This window comes from Camelus bactrianus, chromosome 9 (genome assembly GCF_048773025.1).
Source record: "Camelus bactrianus isolate YW-2024 breed Bactrian camel chromosome 9, ASM4877302v1, whole genome shotgun sequence".
Lineage (NCBI taxonomy): Eukaryota > Metazoa > Chordata > Mammalia > Artiodactyla > Camelidae > Camelus > Camelus bactrianus.
This window is the reverse complement of record NC_133547.1, coordinates 234,558-251,649: the sequence shown is the minus strand read 5'-3', so window position 1 is coordinate 251,649 and position 17,092 is coordinate 234,558. Positions and strand designations below refer to the sequence as shown.

At 53.3% G+C, this 17,092-nt stretch overlaps 1 protein-coding gene across 1 annotated transcript; it reads left to right on the top strand.

The window, feature by feature from the left end:
- The first annotated feature begins 7,414 nt into the window (after positions 1-7,414).
- Positions 7,415-17,092, top strand: ZSCAN22 (zinc finger and SCAN domain containing 22). The gene is made up of 2 exons (XM_074370897.1): positions 7,415-11,351; positions 13,882-17,092. The coding sequence occupies exons 1-2, from the start codon at positions 10,970-10,972 to the stop codon at positions 14,445-14,447; spliced, it is 948 nt and encodes a 315-aa protein (XP_074226998.1). The 5' UTR covers positions 7,415-10,969; the 3' UTR covers positions 14,448-17,092.

The following is a 17,092-nucleotide window of genomic DNA, read 5'->3' as shown; positions in this document are numbered from 1 at the left end:
CCAGTTAAAGGTGGGAGAGAAAGGTGTGATACCATGATTTATAACAACATATATTTGGTCTTCATCCCCACTTCTGGCAGAGCTCCTAACCCTTGGAATTTCCTGAGTGATGAGAGTGTAAAGGTGTCTTTTACATGAAGTGACTTTTGGAAAGCCCTTAGGGAACCCAAGGTTGGGGTTCCCACTCACTGGCTTTCTGGGGCTGGGGGTGCCATTCATTGGCAGTGGCCAATGATTCTCATATCTGTATAATGAAGTGTCTCCATAAGAAACCCCAAAGGTGGGTGTTTGACCAGCTTCTAGGTTGGTGAATGTGCGTCCTTCTGGGCAAGTGCGCACCTGAAGAGGCTGTGGGAGCTCCACCCCTTCCCCCACACCTTGCTCTGCGTCTCTCCCAGTTGGCTTTTCCTGAGTCATCTCCTGTTCTGATAAATCGGTAATCTGGTGAGTAAATGGGTTTGCTGAGGTCTGTGTGCCACTCTGGCAAATTAACCAAACTGAAGGAAGGGATGTGGGAGCCTCTGATTTGTAACCAGTTGTCAGAAGTTCAGGTAACGGTCTGGACTGGTGTCTGAAGTGGGGTTTTGAGGGCAGTTTTGTAGGACTGAACCCTCAACCTGTGGAATCTGACACTATCTCCTGGTTGATAGTGTCAGAGAATTAATTGATTATTGGTTTGGAGGAAACTGCCCCCCAACCCCTTTCCCACCTTCCCACTCCTCCCTTGCCACATTGGAATTGGGTGCAGAACCCAAAAGAGAAAGTAAGTTATGGTAAATTCATACAGATGGAAGAAATTTTTACGTATCGAGATATGGGGAAGTCACTCTGGCTTATACATGATTTAACTTGAACTTTATTCTATCCAAAACAGCCTGTCGAAAGGCCTGTCAAACGTGCATTGTACATCTGCTTTAACTACTAAGAATGCATTTTAGAACTAAAATGGAGTAACTATGGTTGAGGCATCCAAAATGGAGCTGGGGGATCATTGTGGATGTGGTTTCAGACATGTTTCTGTGTCACTGAGAACTGGAATTTTTTAAAATGTATCAGACTCAAGGACACCACCAGCGGTTCTCAAAACTGTATCTGCCAGCGGCTGCCAACTGCAAGCTTATGGTCTCAGGGTCTCCCCCTTGTAACTGTGCAACCATTTTGGACCCCAGCCGATCTTTGCCTAACAAGCACCCTTACTTCTTGCCAGCTCTAATCCTAATTCTTGACAATTTATGTAACTTTGCAGGTTTTGCCTTTATAAGCCTCTCCCATTTTGTAGTCAGTGGGAACACAATTCAAGTGCTTCTTGGATCTGTGTCTCCTAGGCTATAGTCCTTAGTTGGGCTCAAATAAAACTGTTTTCCTTTCCTATTTTAGATGGTTTATTGATTACTTCCACCAATAATACAATGGAATAATATGTAGCCACTTAACAAAGAACAGTTTTCAAAAAATAATGAAGTGGAGAAATGGTTAGAGTCAGTGGAAAGAAACAGGAGCGTGTAAAATATGATTATGATTGTTTTAAGTTATATATACAGGAACAATCAGTCAAATCTAAATTGGAAGACAGTTTGAAAAACCAGATTGGAAACATGAAAAATGTGAAGACTATTAAAAAGAAAAAAAAGCTGAGGATTCCTTCCAGATTGAAGATGACTCAAGATGGGGCAGCAGAGTGCAAAGTGTGGTTTTCAATAAAAAATGAAAGAGAAAGTACCTAGGGCATTACTGGGAGAAATTAGCATGTGGGCTATGGAGTAGGTGATGGCATGGTTTCTCCCTTGTGTCTTGGGTGGGTGGACATTTGCTGAAGGATATATAGGTTCGGGGGCAAATTCCCACACTATATACTATCAATGGAAATAATTAACAACCTATAATAGAAATAGAAAAGTTTCACTGGAGCCAAACTGAGGACTATATAGTCCAGGAGACAGCCTCTCAGATAACTCTGAGAAACTGCTCCATTGAAGCATGGTTTTCAGCAGTTCTATATCCTGTCAGAACAAAGAACACCAAACAAGTCAGGGATATAGTCCTTCAAGGTTTTAAAAACTAGACCAGCACATACACAGCAAGTTAGTGTGGCCTTGGCACCTGGGAAGGGAGTCATCATTGAAGGAGGCCTAGCATTGGTGTCCCAGGAAGGGAGGCAACCTTTATTTTTAACATGGACATTCTTTACTTTTGATCAGTGCACCCTTTTCTTTAACAATTAGAGTAAATAATACGGTAATACAATGTATGTTTTAGTTAGCATAAATGTAAAGTTAAATCATGGACTCAACAGAATGACTTTTTCACACCTGAAGATATGAAACTTTCTTCCATTAATACTTACACAGATATATGTGCAAAGAGAAAGATGGGGAAAGTACATAGGCTGCACACCTACAAGGACATACAGAAAACTACGTGCAGTGCCAGTATAGATCTAGTCTTCCCACCGCAGGGCTCAGCTGATGACCAATTCCCACGCTTCTTCCTGTGGAGGCGCTCTTGGATTTCATTTCCCAGGAGGCCATTCGCGCCGTGCTGGCCCGTTCCAGGCCCGCGGGCTCGGGGCCCGCTGGGAGGTGAAGTCCTAGCCTCCGGCGCCAGGCGGAAGTGCCCTTGGTGAGCGCGCACCGGGCGGTAGGAGGCGCGGTCCCACCTTGGTGAGTCCGCTGTCCCAGCTGGGTGGCAGGTGTGAGTGAGAGGAAGGGGTTGCTCGCGTGTGCACGCGGTGGGGCTGGAGGGGGCGTACACCTGGGCCCGACAGCCTGTAGGGGAGCGGAGAGAGGAGGGTGTGGTGCGCGTCCTAGGGGTTGGGGACGGGGAACGACCTGCAGGAGCAGGTGAGACCTCAGGTGTGTGTCCGAGTGCGACCCTGCACGTGTACGTGTCAACGGAGGGAGTGTCCTGCATGTGAGACTTAATCTGTGTGTAGGTGTGTCCTCGTGTGTCCATGTGCTTAACTGTGTCACTGCGTGTGTGTGAGGAGAGGGGTGTCCTGCATGTGTGACACCACCTGTGTGTGCAGGTGTGACTCAAGTGTGTGCCTATGCCTTATACCTTTAGCCATCACTCCCCATTCACCTCTTCCCCAGCCTCAACACCCATTAATCCACTTTTTGTTTCTATTCTGGACTTTTCCTAAAAATGCAGTCATACAATGTATGTTTTTCTGTGTCTGGCTTTTTTCACTGAGAATAATGTGTTCCAAGTCCATCCATGTTGTGCTGTGTATTGGTACTTCATTCGTTTTTGTAGCTGAATAATACCCCATTGTATAGATACACGAGTTTGTTTACCTAAACATTGCCACTGTGAACATTCACGTTTTTGTGTGGGTGTACGTTTTCAGTTTGTGGGACTGAGGCAGTTGTTCTGTCCCAAGGGAGCTCATGTGTGTGGCTGTGGCCACACCCACTCCGTGCTACCTGTGCTTACCCAGCAGTACTTCTCTGGCCAGAATCCCAGCCCTGGGCTCCAACGTCCAAGCCAGGAGCTTGGAGCCCCACTGCTGTGTAAGAAGTAGACTCTAGGAACAGGAATCCCTACCTGCAAGCGTCGCCCAAGGCCAGGGGAGGCAGAGGGCGCGGTGGTGTTCACAGGGCTGAACATTTTCAGAAACCGGATCTCCTTCAAAATATACCCTGCACCTGCTGCCTTCACTTCACCGCCCTGCCCTCGTTAACCTAGCCCAGGCCACCACCTCCTCACAGCTCTCTGCCTTCTCTTGCCCCCTCCATCGCTCTCCACATGACACTGGAGGGGTCTTTAAACTGTGTACGGTGAGGCCACCCCTCCCCTTGAGCCTCTGTCACCGGCCAGGTCATAAGAGCAGGGTCAGCAGACCCTCCCTGTAAAGTGCTGCCTTGCAGTCCAAGAGGCAAAACCGAGGACGCATGGAGGTTCTTACTTAGCAAGAGAGAAAACACGGATCCACATTTTTTTTCCTGAGAAAATCCAGAACTTGGTTGATGGACACTGAAATCAGAATTTCAGTTAACGTTGCTCTTCTCTTGACCCTTTCCCCTCAAACCACTTAAAACTAGAAAAATGATTCTTAGTTCACTGGCTGTCCAGAAATGGGCAGTGGGGCAGAATTTGCTGATCCCTGATTTGAAACAAATTCACACTCCGATCCATGCCTTCCAGGCCCTGCATGACCTGATTTCTTCATTTCCCAGGCCTCACCTGCGGCTCCCCTTGCCCACCGTGCTCCTCCTCCACCTCACCAGTCACTCAGGAAGGTATAAGTTTAGCGATTTGGGGGACTTCCCTGGCCACCCACGCCCACATTATGCTTTTTAGCACTTACCACATCTGAGCACTTTATCCTGGTTCCCATTCATCACAGACTGTAAGTTTCATGATGTGGTGCCTGGTCCATGGAGTATTTGTTAATGAACGAACAAACAGCCTTCCACAAGGTGTACTGTTACCCCATTTTACAGGTAGAAAACTGAGGCCTAAGAGGACTTGCGCAGCCCAAGGTCGCCCAGCAGAGAGTGGTTGGCTCCCAGATGTAACAGGCTTTACTCACCACCCATGCTTGCTGTTCCCAGCTTAGGAAGGACACTAGGAGGAAGGGCACTGGGTGGGTCAGGGCCCCAGGGATCTGCTCACTGTGGGGAGGGGCAGAGGGACCAGTCAGCCCTTCCCTCCTGGGAGTCTCTGTCGGGACCTGAATTCAGGACAGCTGGGACTATAATTTTCAGCACCCTTCAGAGTACTCGCCCACTTTGTCCTCAACAGTCCCCATAACGGGGGATCCTGACGGGTGTCTGGTGCCATCATCCACACACCTGACAGCATGGAGCTGAGACCTCAGCCTGTTACACAGCATATCATTCCCTGTGTGTGAAGCTGGAGAACAGACACAACTCGTGGGCTGTCAGGAGTCCCAGCAGTCACCACCCCGAGGCTGGGGAGGGCCTCTCCTGGCAGGGGAGCCAGAAGGGCTCTGTCCGCGGTGCTGAAACATCCTAGGGCTGAACTTCCCACTGGTAGCTATGAGCCACACGCAGATATTGAAATGTGAAGTAATTAAATAAACTTAAATAAAATCATAAATTCAACTTCCCAGTCACACCACCTGCATTCCTCCCGCTCAGCCGCCACCTGGGCTGATGGCTGCCAAATTGGACAGCACAGCTCCAGAATATTCCATCCTCACAGAAAGTTCTAGAGCTTGATCTGGATGGTGGTTACACAGGTGTGTGCACTGGTCAAAACTCACTGAGCTGAGGACACATACTTCTATTTAAAAAATGATCTTTTTAAGGCGCAGACTCAAGCTGACTGGACAGCTTCAAATCCCCACCTGCCCATCGTTTGCTTCACAATCTCTGACTTAACCCCTCTACGCCCTTGTTTTCCCCCATCCATATAACATAGGGTGGTGACGGTCCCTCCTTGTCCCTGCATTAGGGAAATTGGCCAGCGTGGCCCAGCAAGTCCTTGAGAAGCTCACAGGCTGGGGGTGGCATGGAGCCACAGCTCAGGGACTCTGTGTAGGCTCGGGGACAGTGGTAGAGGGAGGAGTCTGAGGCCAGCCTCAAGCATCAAGTCACAGGGCCACTTTCTGTGGAGCCCTGATCCCCGTGACCTGCCCCTGCCCAGCATGGTGGGGATGTAGAGTGTGAAGGCAGTGTGGCCTTGGGCGGCAAGGGCCCTGAGAGCTGTTTCATGTTGTGCCTCATTTCACAAAGACTTCACGGCATAATGCTGTCCATCCTCTCGGAAGACTGTCCCTGTTGGACCCAAGAGGAAACAGACACAGAGGGAAATGGAGCCGCAGGTCCAGGGTTTCCTGCTCCAAACATGTATTCCCACCCTGGGTCACCCTGGTGGGGTGCCATATCCCCAGACTAATTCCAGGGGGGCACGAATCACCCCATCTGTCCATGTGGACTCAGGTGAGCATCTTCCCTCTTGAGGCCTTAGTTTCCATCCTGTGAAATCGGTCAGGTAGCGTTGCCTCCCTCACAGGGGCCGAGTGAGGATCAAGCAAACTGATGAAAGTGCCCACAGCATGCCTGGCATGTAGTAAACATTGGGGCTGTTGTTCGGTGAGCCCTGGAGGGTGAGCAGGAGGGAGCAGGCCCAGGGCAGGCAGCGCAGGAGCAATACCCTATAGGGGCTGGACTGGAAGGGCTAGGGTCCCTGGGAGAGGCCATTGGCTGGGGGCTCTGGGTGAGGGGACTTTGGAACTAGGGTCTCTGGTCCCTGAGGGTAGATCTGGCCTCCCTCAAGTCCCCTCTTCTGACCTCCCCCATCTCTTCCTCCTCAGGGGCGGTTCGAGGATGATAAACCTGAGGCCCAGGAATCCACACTTCCCGCAGGTGCCTTCCTTGTGAAGTTTCCAAATGCCAGCATTCTCCCATTTCCATTTGTGCTTCTGTGACACTTCTGCACCTCCGAGCTGAACTGGAGCTGCAGCCCCCAAGGAGCCCAAGTCCTGGGGCGGGGCTCCTGCCTCTTCTCCCTCGTTTTGTCACCCCAGGGTGGGGCTTAGAGACTCAGTCACTGATCTAAGGCCCCTAAGAGGAGACTCTGAACCTGGGGAGATCTGGGACACAGACTCTGTAGCCACACTGTTTATCAGCCCACATCCAGGTTCATAAACTGATCTAAATCAAATCACCCCCCAGCAGCCCCACCTCCAAATACCTTCCCACTGGGGGTTAGGGCTTTTAATATAAGACTCTGGGAGAGACCCAGGTATCTAAGTGGGACAAGGGCATCTAGTATCAAGGTGATAATAGCACCAGTTTTTGGCTTGGGCCGCTCAGAGCATGAACCCTCCACCCCCACCCCCATGACAAGAGGGCAAGTCCCAAAAAAGCCTTTCCTGAGTTTCTCTTCTGGCCTCTTGTCAATTTCTATTGATTACAGAATCCAAGAATCCGGGTGGATAACAACACCCTCACCTCCACACACACCTCTCACACCTCTTACCTCCTCACACATCCCCTCCCCACGCACCATGCACAGTCCCACCTCCGTAACACCCTCCAGGGGACCATCCACTCACCCTCATCACTGCCCCACAAAGTGCCCTCCATCCCTGCGCATTCACCCACTCTTGACTATAACTCCAGTCCTGTCCGGGCTCCTGGAGGGAGACGCGGCGCCTTCTGGAAATTGTATTCAGGTGGGCGGGCGCACTCGATGCATTCTAAGAGCTGTGGTCCTGGTGCTCTACGTCATCGGTGGGTCGCGCGGTGCATTCTGAGGGCTGTGGACGTGAAGGGCCCCAGCGCATTCTGGGAGCTGTGGTCCTGGCACGCTTACGTCAGCGGTGGGTCGCGCAGAAATGACGTCATAGGTGGGTTGCGCGATGCATTCTGGGAGCTGTGGTTCCAGCACGCTGACGTCAGCTATGGTTCTCACAGCAGTGACGTCATAGACGGGGGTCACGAGTCGCATTCTGGGAGCTGTGGACGTGAAGGCACCCCAGCGCATTATGGGACCTGTGGTCCCGGCGCGTTGCGTCATCGGTGGTCGCACGGTGCATTCTGGGAGCTGTGGACCCAGCTGGCGCGCGGGCTCCCCACTCCGGCGCCTCCGCGACGGCTCCCAGGACCGTCAGCCCGCCTCGCAGGTGAGGTGGGTCCGGATGGGGTCCTGCCAGGGTCGGGGCCGGAGAGGAGCAGCCTGAGGCCCCGAAGTCACTACTGCCTGCAGTTGGCTGAGGAGATATGGGGTACCTACGCTTGCAGGAGGGCAGTGAGGGGCTGACCACGAGCCGCGCGTGGATGGACGGACGGACGGACAGACGGACGGACAGAGTGTGGAACTCACTGGTCATCTGCGGGACCCGCTGACTGAGCAGAAGGATGTGGGTCTGCCTGACCAGTTGCGTGTGTCTGGTCGTGTATTTGCATCTGAATCGTCTTGGTGGGGGTTTCTGACTGACAGGCTGAGAGTGTGTGACCGGCCGGTAGGACGATGTCTGACCGGCCCTATCAAGTGTGGGGCCGACAGAGATGTTTGAGATTTTTGTCGGAGGTTCTAGTGATTTGCGTGAGAGGGTGTGTCTGTGACTGACTGTGTGTGATTTAAGGTGTGACTGAGAGTCTGTGTGTGTCTGACAGGCCGAGACCGTGACCGGTGATTATGAGTAAATGCTGGAACGGTGCTGTATGGTGCTGACGCTCCGAAGGCCTTTGTTTACTTGACTGGCTGTGGGTGACACTGAGACAGTTCTGATGCCGGGTGTATTTGGCGATATGACTGACACACCGTGCCTGAGACAGGATGTGTGCCTATAACTGTGACTGACTGAGATTTTGGGTGATTTGCAGAGAGTTTACCAAGTGTGTGACAGGGAGTTTGTGCTTTGCCATGTCTGTAGCTAAAATGATGTAACCAGCAGTCACCCAGCTGGGTTTATGTCCCCCAACACCTTCTGTGGGCTGAAGTCTGGCAGGGGGCCGTGGCGTCATCAGATTGGCATCTCCTGCCTGTTTGCGGTGTGACAAGCCTGTTACCAGGTTGGGTACTAGTAAGAAGTGTTGCCGAAATTTGGCCTCTGTACCCCAATTACCAAATGAAGACTTGAAGACAGTTTTGGGTGAAGCAGAAAAGACAGCTTTATTTCTTTTGCCAGGCAAAGGCAGTCACAGTAGGCTCGTGCCTTTGAAACTGTGAGCCCATTTTAGAGAGGGATAATAGGAGATTTTGTAGCATGGTGCTTCTGTTCAGGATCCCGGATACAGGCTGCGCTGTCTTCCTCTTGTGCAGCTGCGTGGGTGACGGGGCCTCCTGTTCCTGAGGTTTTCAGACTATGTCCTCCCCCTTCATCGGTCCCAGGTCTGGTGTTTGTCCTCTGTCCCGGGGGGTTAATGAGCCATATCTCTTGACATTCCTGTGCCTGGAACAAAGGGTGCTCAGGGAGGGGGTCTGTGGGCTTGTGTTCTAAGGAAAAGAAAAATTTGTGCAGTTTCAAATCAGACTCAAGCGTACTTCAGCGTGACAGAAGCCATTTGAAGTGTGGTTACAGGAGCAAGCTTACCTAAGTTGGTTAAGTAGGCGTGAACAGGGAACCTCAACTTGAAGTGAGGTCAGCACATTGGGGGTGGGTTGAGCATTGTCCCTGTCCATGTGTCTCAGAGACTTTCATCAGAGATTTTCCAGAACAGCAGTTCCAAGAGTACAAAAGGGAGCTTGGAAACTGTTGCTGCATTTGTTGTCAGTCCTGCCACCCCTGCACCCCCTCCTCTGAGCAACAATTCCCTGCATCAAACTCCACCTTTCCTGGTCCCTTTCTCCATTTGCTCAGCACCTGTTTACTGTGCACTTGCTATAGGCACTGTGACTCCAGCATGTCCAGTCTCTCTGGGGAAACTGTATGGTTAGAGCACAGAGCTGGGGGAAAAGAGACCCAGGGCACTCAGAAGGGTACTGAGCCTGCCCCCAGGTGCTGGGGCAGCTCTTGGAGAAGGTGACAGCTAACGTGGGGCCTGGAGGACTAGGAGAAGGTAGACAGGTGCAGAGAGGGATTTAGAGCAAGAGAATAACAGGGACAGAGGAACTGCGGAATTGGGCTAACGGCAAACATGGCTGTTACAGTGGGGTCAGGGCTGGAACACAGCTTTGCTAGAGATCACCGGCTGCGAGTGAAAGGTTTCAGGATTGGGGTCTTGTTTTGCTAATGTGCGCTTCTCCATCTGCCCAAGGCCGTGGCTCAAGTGCCAACGTTCCTCACCTGTCATTTTGAGTGTCACGTCTCAGCAGGTGTGAAGTGGCATCTCTTGGTGGTGTTTGATTTCGCCTTCTCTGCTAGGTGACGACGTCGAGCTTCTTTCCATGTGCTTATAGGCACATTTGTATATCTTTGGAGAAATGTCTAGTCAAACCCTGTGCCCATTCTTTAATTGGATCACTTGTGTTTTTATTATGGAGTTGTTCTAGATTCAGGTTCCTTATCAGATATACGATTTGCAAATATTTTCTCCCTTTCTGTAGATTTCCTTTTCACCTTCTTGATGGTGTCCTTCAGATCACAAATGTTTTTAATTTTGATGAAGTCCAGTTATCTGTTTTACTTTTGTCACTTATCTAAGATGGTTTTTTTTTTAAGTGTATGTGGAACATTCAACATATTTTTAAGTGTAAGTATATACACTGGGTCACAAACCACATCTCAACAAATATCAAATGATTGAAATTGACCAAAGCCCATTTCTGAGCACAACAGACTTAAATCAGTGGTAAAAAGACAATTGGAAAACTCCAAATTGTTTGGAAAAGAGGCAGCAGAGTTCTAAATAGCCCATGGTACAAGAAGAAGCCACGATAGAAATTGGAAAATATTTTTAACTAAATGATAATGAATATGCAAAACCAAACTTGTGTGTGTACAGCTAAAGCTGTGTTTAGAGGGAAATTTAGAGTCTGAAATACATGTCTTAGAAATTAAGAAAGGCTAAACATCAGCTATCTACGAATCCATCTCAGAAGCTGCAAAACAATTAGCAGAGAAAGTAAGGGAAGGAGCATGGGGCTGCCTGGGGAGGGGGCATGTGAGACCAGAGACAGCCCAGGCTCTGTGCAGGGAGTGTGCCTGAAGCAGACTGGCCACGGGGTCCATCTGCCTGGGTCTGTAGCTCAGCCACCGCCCTTCCTTTCACTGTCCAGGAAACTGGGCAAATCTTTTCCTCCTGTCTGACTCCATACCCATAAAATGGAAGGAAAGTTCTCACCTCCTGAGTTTGCTGTGAATTTTAAATGAGTTACTATATGCGAGCATTTAGGAGGGTGCTCAGCACCACGCGGGTGCTGCCCTGATGGTTTTGCTCATCCATGTCTCTGTGAGAGTGAGTCACATCTCAGAGGCCCCAAGCCCGCATCTGCCCTGCTCAGCAGGCATGAAGCAGGGCCCCAGGTTCACATGACAACCAAGTTCTAATCTTCCGGCAGACCCTGTTGGAGGCCCTGGCCGTCCTATATCTCATCAGAGGTCTGCCGCCCAATGGCCACCCCCAGCAGCCCCTTGAGCCCAGTGCCCGGGGACCAAGATGGCTTTCTATGGGTGAAGGTGGAGTTCCAGGCCCAGGACTCTGGCTGTGGCCACACTGCCCACCCCGAGGCTGCATGTCTGCGCCTCCTGCATTTCCGCTGTGAGGAGGCATCCAACCCACATGAGGCCCTGGCCCGGCTGCGAGAGCTGTGCTGCCAGTGGCTGTGGCCCGAGGTGCACTCCAAGGAGCAGATGCTGGAGCTGCTGGTGCTGGAGCAGTTCCTGGGCGCGCTGCCGCCTGAGATCCAGGCCTGGGTGCGGGGCCAGCACCCCAAGAGTGGCGAGGAGGCTGCTGTGCTGGTAGAGGATCTGACTCAGGCCCTGGACCAGAGAGGTGAGCGGTGACACTGGGGGCAAAGCTGGATTGGCATGTGGGCATGCAGGCTTGGATTTGGGGTCACTCGCGTACTGGTCTCATGTTAGTGTCTGCCCCAGACCCTCACGCACTGTGGTAAGCAGGTCTGTTTTGATCGCTAATGACCAAAACCCCAGCTCGAACTGGCCATCACCAGGCAGGGAGGTTTCATGTCCAGGGGCTCAGGTGACGGCATCAGGACTCTCTCGTCCTCCTTTGTTTCTCAGTTGGGTTTTCCTGTGTTAGTTGCATTATTTTTTAAAATTGTGTCTTCTATTGATGTGTAGTTGATTTACCGTGTTAGTTTCAGGTGTACAGGAGAAAACTATAATCTGAAGACACGTGTTAGCTTCCTTCTTAAGTAGCTTCTGTCCCCAAGGGAGACTAAGTTGGCCTCCCAGTCTCAGACTTGTGTCTTATCAGTGTAGAAACCCCATGGGGACAACAGCAGAAGATCCCTGAGCTGAAGCTCACTGAGCTGGTCAAGGTCTTGTGCTTGGCTGAACAGAGTCCCAGGGACTGCTGTGAGCAAGGGAACTTCCCCAAAGAGAACCAGGCTGGATTTGCAGGGTGGTGAGCAGGGGCAGAAACGCCGTGTGTCCCCATGTGCCCCCTCAGAGCCCTCCCTATGCTGACCTCCAGGGTTTGGGTGAGACAGACCTGCTCCAGGCCAGGGTGGGTCCCATCGCTTAGAGACACCCACTCAGGTGTCGCAGCCCAGGGAGGTCCTGAGGGATGCCAGCAGGATCCAGCCCTGGGACAGTCCAGAGCAGGAAGCGAAAGCTTCTCCCAGAGGGTCGCAGCCCTGCCTGATGGTAGCATTTGCTGGGGTGGGTGTGCCAGGAACCAGGGAGGAGGCGTGCTGGGGCGGGGAGAGCATGGAGTTTGGACTCAGAAGAATCACAGAGCCTGGGTAGGTCCACCCACCACCCTGCCTCCTCCTGGCTGTGTGACTCTCTTGTGCCTGTTTCTCTGTCAATAAAATGGGGATTGTAGCCCGTAATTTGCACCTCAGTGTTGTGGACAGGTGTAGAAAGGCAGTCTCTGTGGCACGGGGAGCAGTACCCCGACAAGTGAGGAGCTGTTGTGAAACCTTGTTCAGCTCCTGAGAAGCAGACTTTCTGAAAGTGGCGGGTCAGACGCCCTCCCTGGGCCCCATCAGCCATTCCCAGGCAGATGTCACAGCCCCAGGCAGGGATGAGGGCACGGCCCCATCACTTGTAGGGTCAAGAGTCTTCAGAGGAAATGCAGATGGCACTGAGACAACAGGAAAGAACCGTAGTTTGGGCAGAGGCCCCATGGATGCTATGGACTGGTGCATTCTGGGAAGAGCAGGTGGGTCAGTGCTTCTGGAATAGAGGGAGAAGGGTGGTGGGGACCCAGCGTGTGGCTAGGGAGGCTGGGGGAGTCGGTGGGACGCCCCTGGGCTTAGAGGAGGAGGAGGAGTCTAGAGTGGAAATCCCAACCTGCCGACTAGCTAACTGTGATCTTGTGCGAGTTACTCACCCTCTCTGAGTTAATCACGTGGTCTTGTACCAATTACTCAAGACCTCCCCTCAGATGGGCCTCAGTTTCCCCTCCTGAAACACCTTCACCAAAGTACCTCTTTCTGAGAGCAGAATAAAGCTGAAATGAGGTGGTGGAAGTTAGCCACTGCACTTGGAGCCTAGCACGGAACGAGAGCCTGGGGAGGTGAGCAGCATCATGTCCCTCTCTTACAGATGGGGAAAATGAGTCCCAAATGAGGGCAGGATTGCCCAAGGCCTGGGAGCTGGCCAGTGGCAGAGCTGGGGCCCCTCTGCGGACTTACCCAGCAGTTACTCTGGCCACCCTCCCCTTCCTGAAATCTGTTCAGTAAATGATGCCCAACTATGCGTCCCAGTGCCCTGGGCTGGCTCCTACCTGGTACACAGCCCCTCTCCCGCTCGCCTAGCCCCGCCCCGCCTTCATGGCACTTTATTAGGCATGGGCCTCCGCTTCCCGGGGCGCGCAGGCAGGCCAGGGGGTGCATCACCACCCACAGCAGTTGTCTGCCTGGGGTTCACAGTAGAGTCGGCTGCATCTGGACTGATTCCCTCATTGGGCCTGTAGTTACGGAGCATCTGCAGACCCACCGCGGCCCCGCGGGCGGGCAGGGTGGTGGGTTGGGAGCTCTAGCCTGCCCCTGGGGTGGGGAGCAGGTGCCCCACGTGCTCACTCTTGCTCCTGCCCTCTCTCAGGTCAGTGCAGCCTCAGGGTTCTTCTGACGCTGGAGCCTGAGAGACTGGAGAGTTTGGAGGGTTGATGGGGCCGGTGGGTGAGGGGTGGATGGGAGCCTGTGGCACGAGTTTGGGAGGACAGTCCTGTGCCCTTTCATCATCCAAGACACCAGATGAGAAACTCTACCCTGGAAATGGGGCCAAGTGTCCGGAGTGGCGCACATCTCCCCTTTCAGAGTAAGCCGGGCTGGGCGGCACAGGCGAGACCTGGTCTGGAGGAAGCAGTGACCCTGCGGTTCTGGCTATTTCAGGACGGGAGCTGGGGTCTGAGCTCTCAGAGGCAAACTGTAAGCAGAGCAGCTCAAAGAGTCGGAGCCGTGATTCGGGGCCTCCGAAACCCTGGTGGGAGGGCTTTCCCTGGGACCCGCCCTCAGCAAGGCCTGCGAACCCCAGGGCAGCTCAGAGAGGCTGGCCAGGCTCTCAGGGAGAGATGGACAAAGTCTGCCACCCAGGAGATGGGTTTCAGGAGGACGCCCCCATAGACCAGCTGGGCCATGAAGCCAGGGCCTCGGGGGAAGGTCCCACTGTGTGGCCAGACTTCACCTCTGGAGAGAAGACTCCTTCCGAAGAGAAACTGGGGCGGTTGGTGGATACCGGACAGGGCCCGCCTGCACGTCCTCAGGAAGGGGTCCTCCAGGTGCGGCAAATGTGGGAGCACGTTCCAGAGCCGGCGGCCCTGGGGGCGCACAGAGGAGCCACTCGCGGAAGTGCGGGGAGGCCTTGGGCCGCAGCATCCACCTGGCCCAGCACCACGTCGTACACACCTGGGCAAAGCTGCACGCATGTGAGGAGCATAGGAAGGCCTTCAGCCGGGTAACGCATCTGAGTCAGCGCCGGAGGGTCCACACCAGGGAGAAGTCCTACAGGTGCGAGGCCTGTGGCCGCACCCTCAGTGACTGCTCGGCCCTGATCCAACACCTGAGAACTCCGGAGAGAAGCCCTATCGTTGTGAGGTTTGTACAAAGGCCTTTGCGCAGAACTTCTCCCTCATCAAGCCCTGGAGGGTCCACGCCTGCCAGGAGCCCTACAGGTGCAGCGATTGCGGGAAGACCTTCAGCCGCAGCTCCGCACTCACGGTTCACCTGAGGGTCCACGTCACCCCGCTGCCCTGACTGGAGTGAGCCCTCAGGGTGGCCCCACCTCCACCAGAGACCCTGAGTTCCCAAAGGGGTGGGAGGGGCGGGGTGGGGGACTGATGAGATTCCCCAGAGTGACAAGGTGATTCAGGGCAGGCTCTGGGCTGTCTGGTGACAGCTCTTCATTAGGGGACCCAGATGGAGGCCCCTGGTGAACATAAAGGTATTCAGGCCAGCTGGAGAAGCTTCCAGAAGGCTCCTGCCACCCTCCATACCCTGCTCAGGCCCTTCTCAGAGAGAGCACAGCTGAGCTGACAATGTGGATCATTCCTTGGAGCCAGGGCAGCTGGGGTCAAGTTGCTCTCGGGACTCAGTGGTCCCCAGGGGCTTGATGCCGGGTGTCTCCGGCTTCACATTCACACGTGGTGTCTTTTCTCGCCCATTCCCTCCGGCTTGGCCCAGGAGGGGCACCTGCCCAGCCCACCGCTGTGCCCTCGCACCTGGTGCCTCACTCGGTCCATTGTGTCTCACTCCACGGCCAACTTGAGAGGCTGCCTTTCCCAAGGAGACTCTCTAGACCCTCAGCCTCTCTCCTACCTTCCCTGTTCTAATCCAGGGCACCACATGACACCCACCCGGCATGCACTTCTCCTGCCCTGCCCCCTAGTCTTACTAGGCATGTGCCCTGTTGGTTTTACTTAAAACCATCTCTCATCCATCTGCTGCATCATTGTTACCTGTCATCTGGATTCTGGCAGGGTCTCATTCCTGACCCTTCCTGCCTTCATTTTACACACACAGACGCACAACATGCACCCCCCGCCCACACACACACACACACACTATTGTTTCATTCTCCACACTCACCTCCAGCAGGCAACCTGAATACAATTATGTCTCCACGGTGGGAAGCTCCCCAGGGAATGGGTGACAAGCATGCCAAGACATAAGTCACTTTGGGTGCCAAGCAGTCTCTCCAGGTACCTTCTTGTGTGTATATGAATATTGTCACCTTTCTATGCGTGCAGTGATGTGAAGATGGTTTCAGAGTACTGCCTTGTGGGACAAGGCTCAAACTCCACCTGCCAGTCACAATCATTTGCAACCCAGCCCTTGGCCTCATCCCCCGTGGCCCCACCAGCCACATGAAACAACTTCTGGTTCTGAAGAAACCATACTTTTTTCCTGCCATACGTGCTTTTGTGCCTGTGCCTGGAGCCCTCATCTCTTCTTGCCTCCAGGATGTTTCAAATGTCCTCCGCAACCTCAGACAGACTTCAGCTTGCCCTTCCTGCTTCCAGAGTGCCTCATACTTACTTCTCTTAGACCTCCTACCATATTCTAGTTACTCCTTGCAGAGCTGTAGTTTGTGTTTTCCAAGGACATCGAGCTGCTCAGAGCAGGGGCCATGTCTTACTCTCAGTGTCCTCAGCGCATGGGGCAACAGGCCCTGACCAATGTCTGCTGAATGAATGACTGATGCTTTCCCGGGGGCAGTCACCAGGCTCCACCCTGCATTGTCCTTATAGATGGCTAGGTGGCCATCTCCCCACCAGCTGTGGGCCCTATGGGGCAAGAACAGTCTGTAACAATCAGACAAGCCTGGCAGGTGGTGGCCGCTGTACAGTGTTACTGCACTCAGTCTGCCCTTTCCATGGCGCCAGAGCCTCCTGTACCAGCATCCTGTCAGTGTGCCCTCTGGCCTCTCACAATTCTGTACTGTCCCTCTTTCAGGGTCCGTGTCTGTAACTGGATGTCACAGCCTCTGTCCCCAACTGCCAGGTTGCAGCCTCCTTGCCTCTGTTTCTGATGACCCCACTGTCTGTGCACCATTTGACCCCATCAGTGTTGTGAACCGTCATTGTCACCATCTTGCCCTGTGTCTCTTCCTCTTGTCTTGGATTTGTCCCTCTGTCTCACGCGTAAACAAAGACTGGTGAGTGAGGTCCAGGATAGGAAGGCTGAGACCCAGAGAGACTGAGAGTTTGTGTCAGTGCCTCTGAGAGAGCCCTAGATACATCTAGACACAGACTGGCTCCCACACGTGGTGCAGCTGAGGCCGAGACTGAGGGAAAGTTGACGGGCGGAGGGAAAAGCCGGCAGTGAGAGATGCATGTTGCCAGTGACATCAAGCCTCCAACAGGCTGCAGGGCCCCCGCCTCCCTGGGCTGCTTTGGGGACCTGGGATAAGTGACTTCCCTGAGCCTCAGTTACCTGCTCATCTGTAGAGAGGGAATAATGAGACCTGATCCAGGGCCAGGCTCCTGGCTGTGACTTGTGGCCTCCGACTCCACCTCTACGCTCCCACTCACCTGACTTTGCACTGAGGAAACCAGTCTCCTTCCCCCTGGTGCTCTGAGCATCTCTAACACCCACTTGGCCTCGA

Coding starts and splice junctions, on each gene's coding strand:
- ZSCAN22 (XM_074370897.1), top strand. CDS start 10,970: ATGGCCACCCCCAGCAGCCCCTTGAGCCCAGTGCCCGGGGACCAAGAT. Junction 11,352..13,881: donor TCAGGCCCTGGACCAGAGAG/GTGAGCGGTGAC, acceptor TGGCTATTTCAG/GACGGGAGCTGGGGTCTGAG.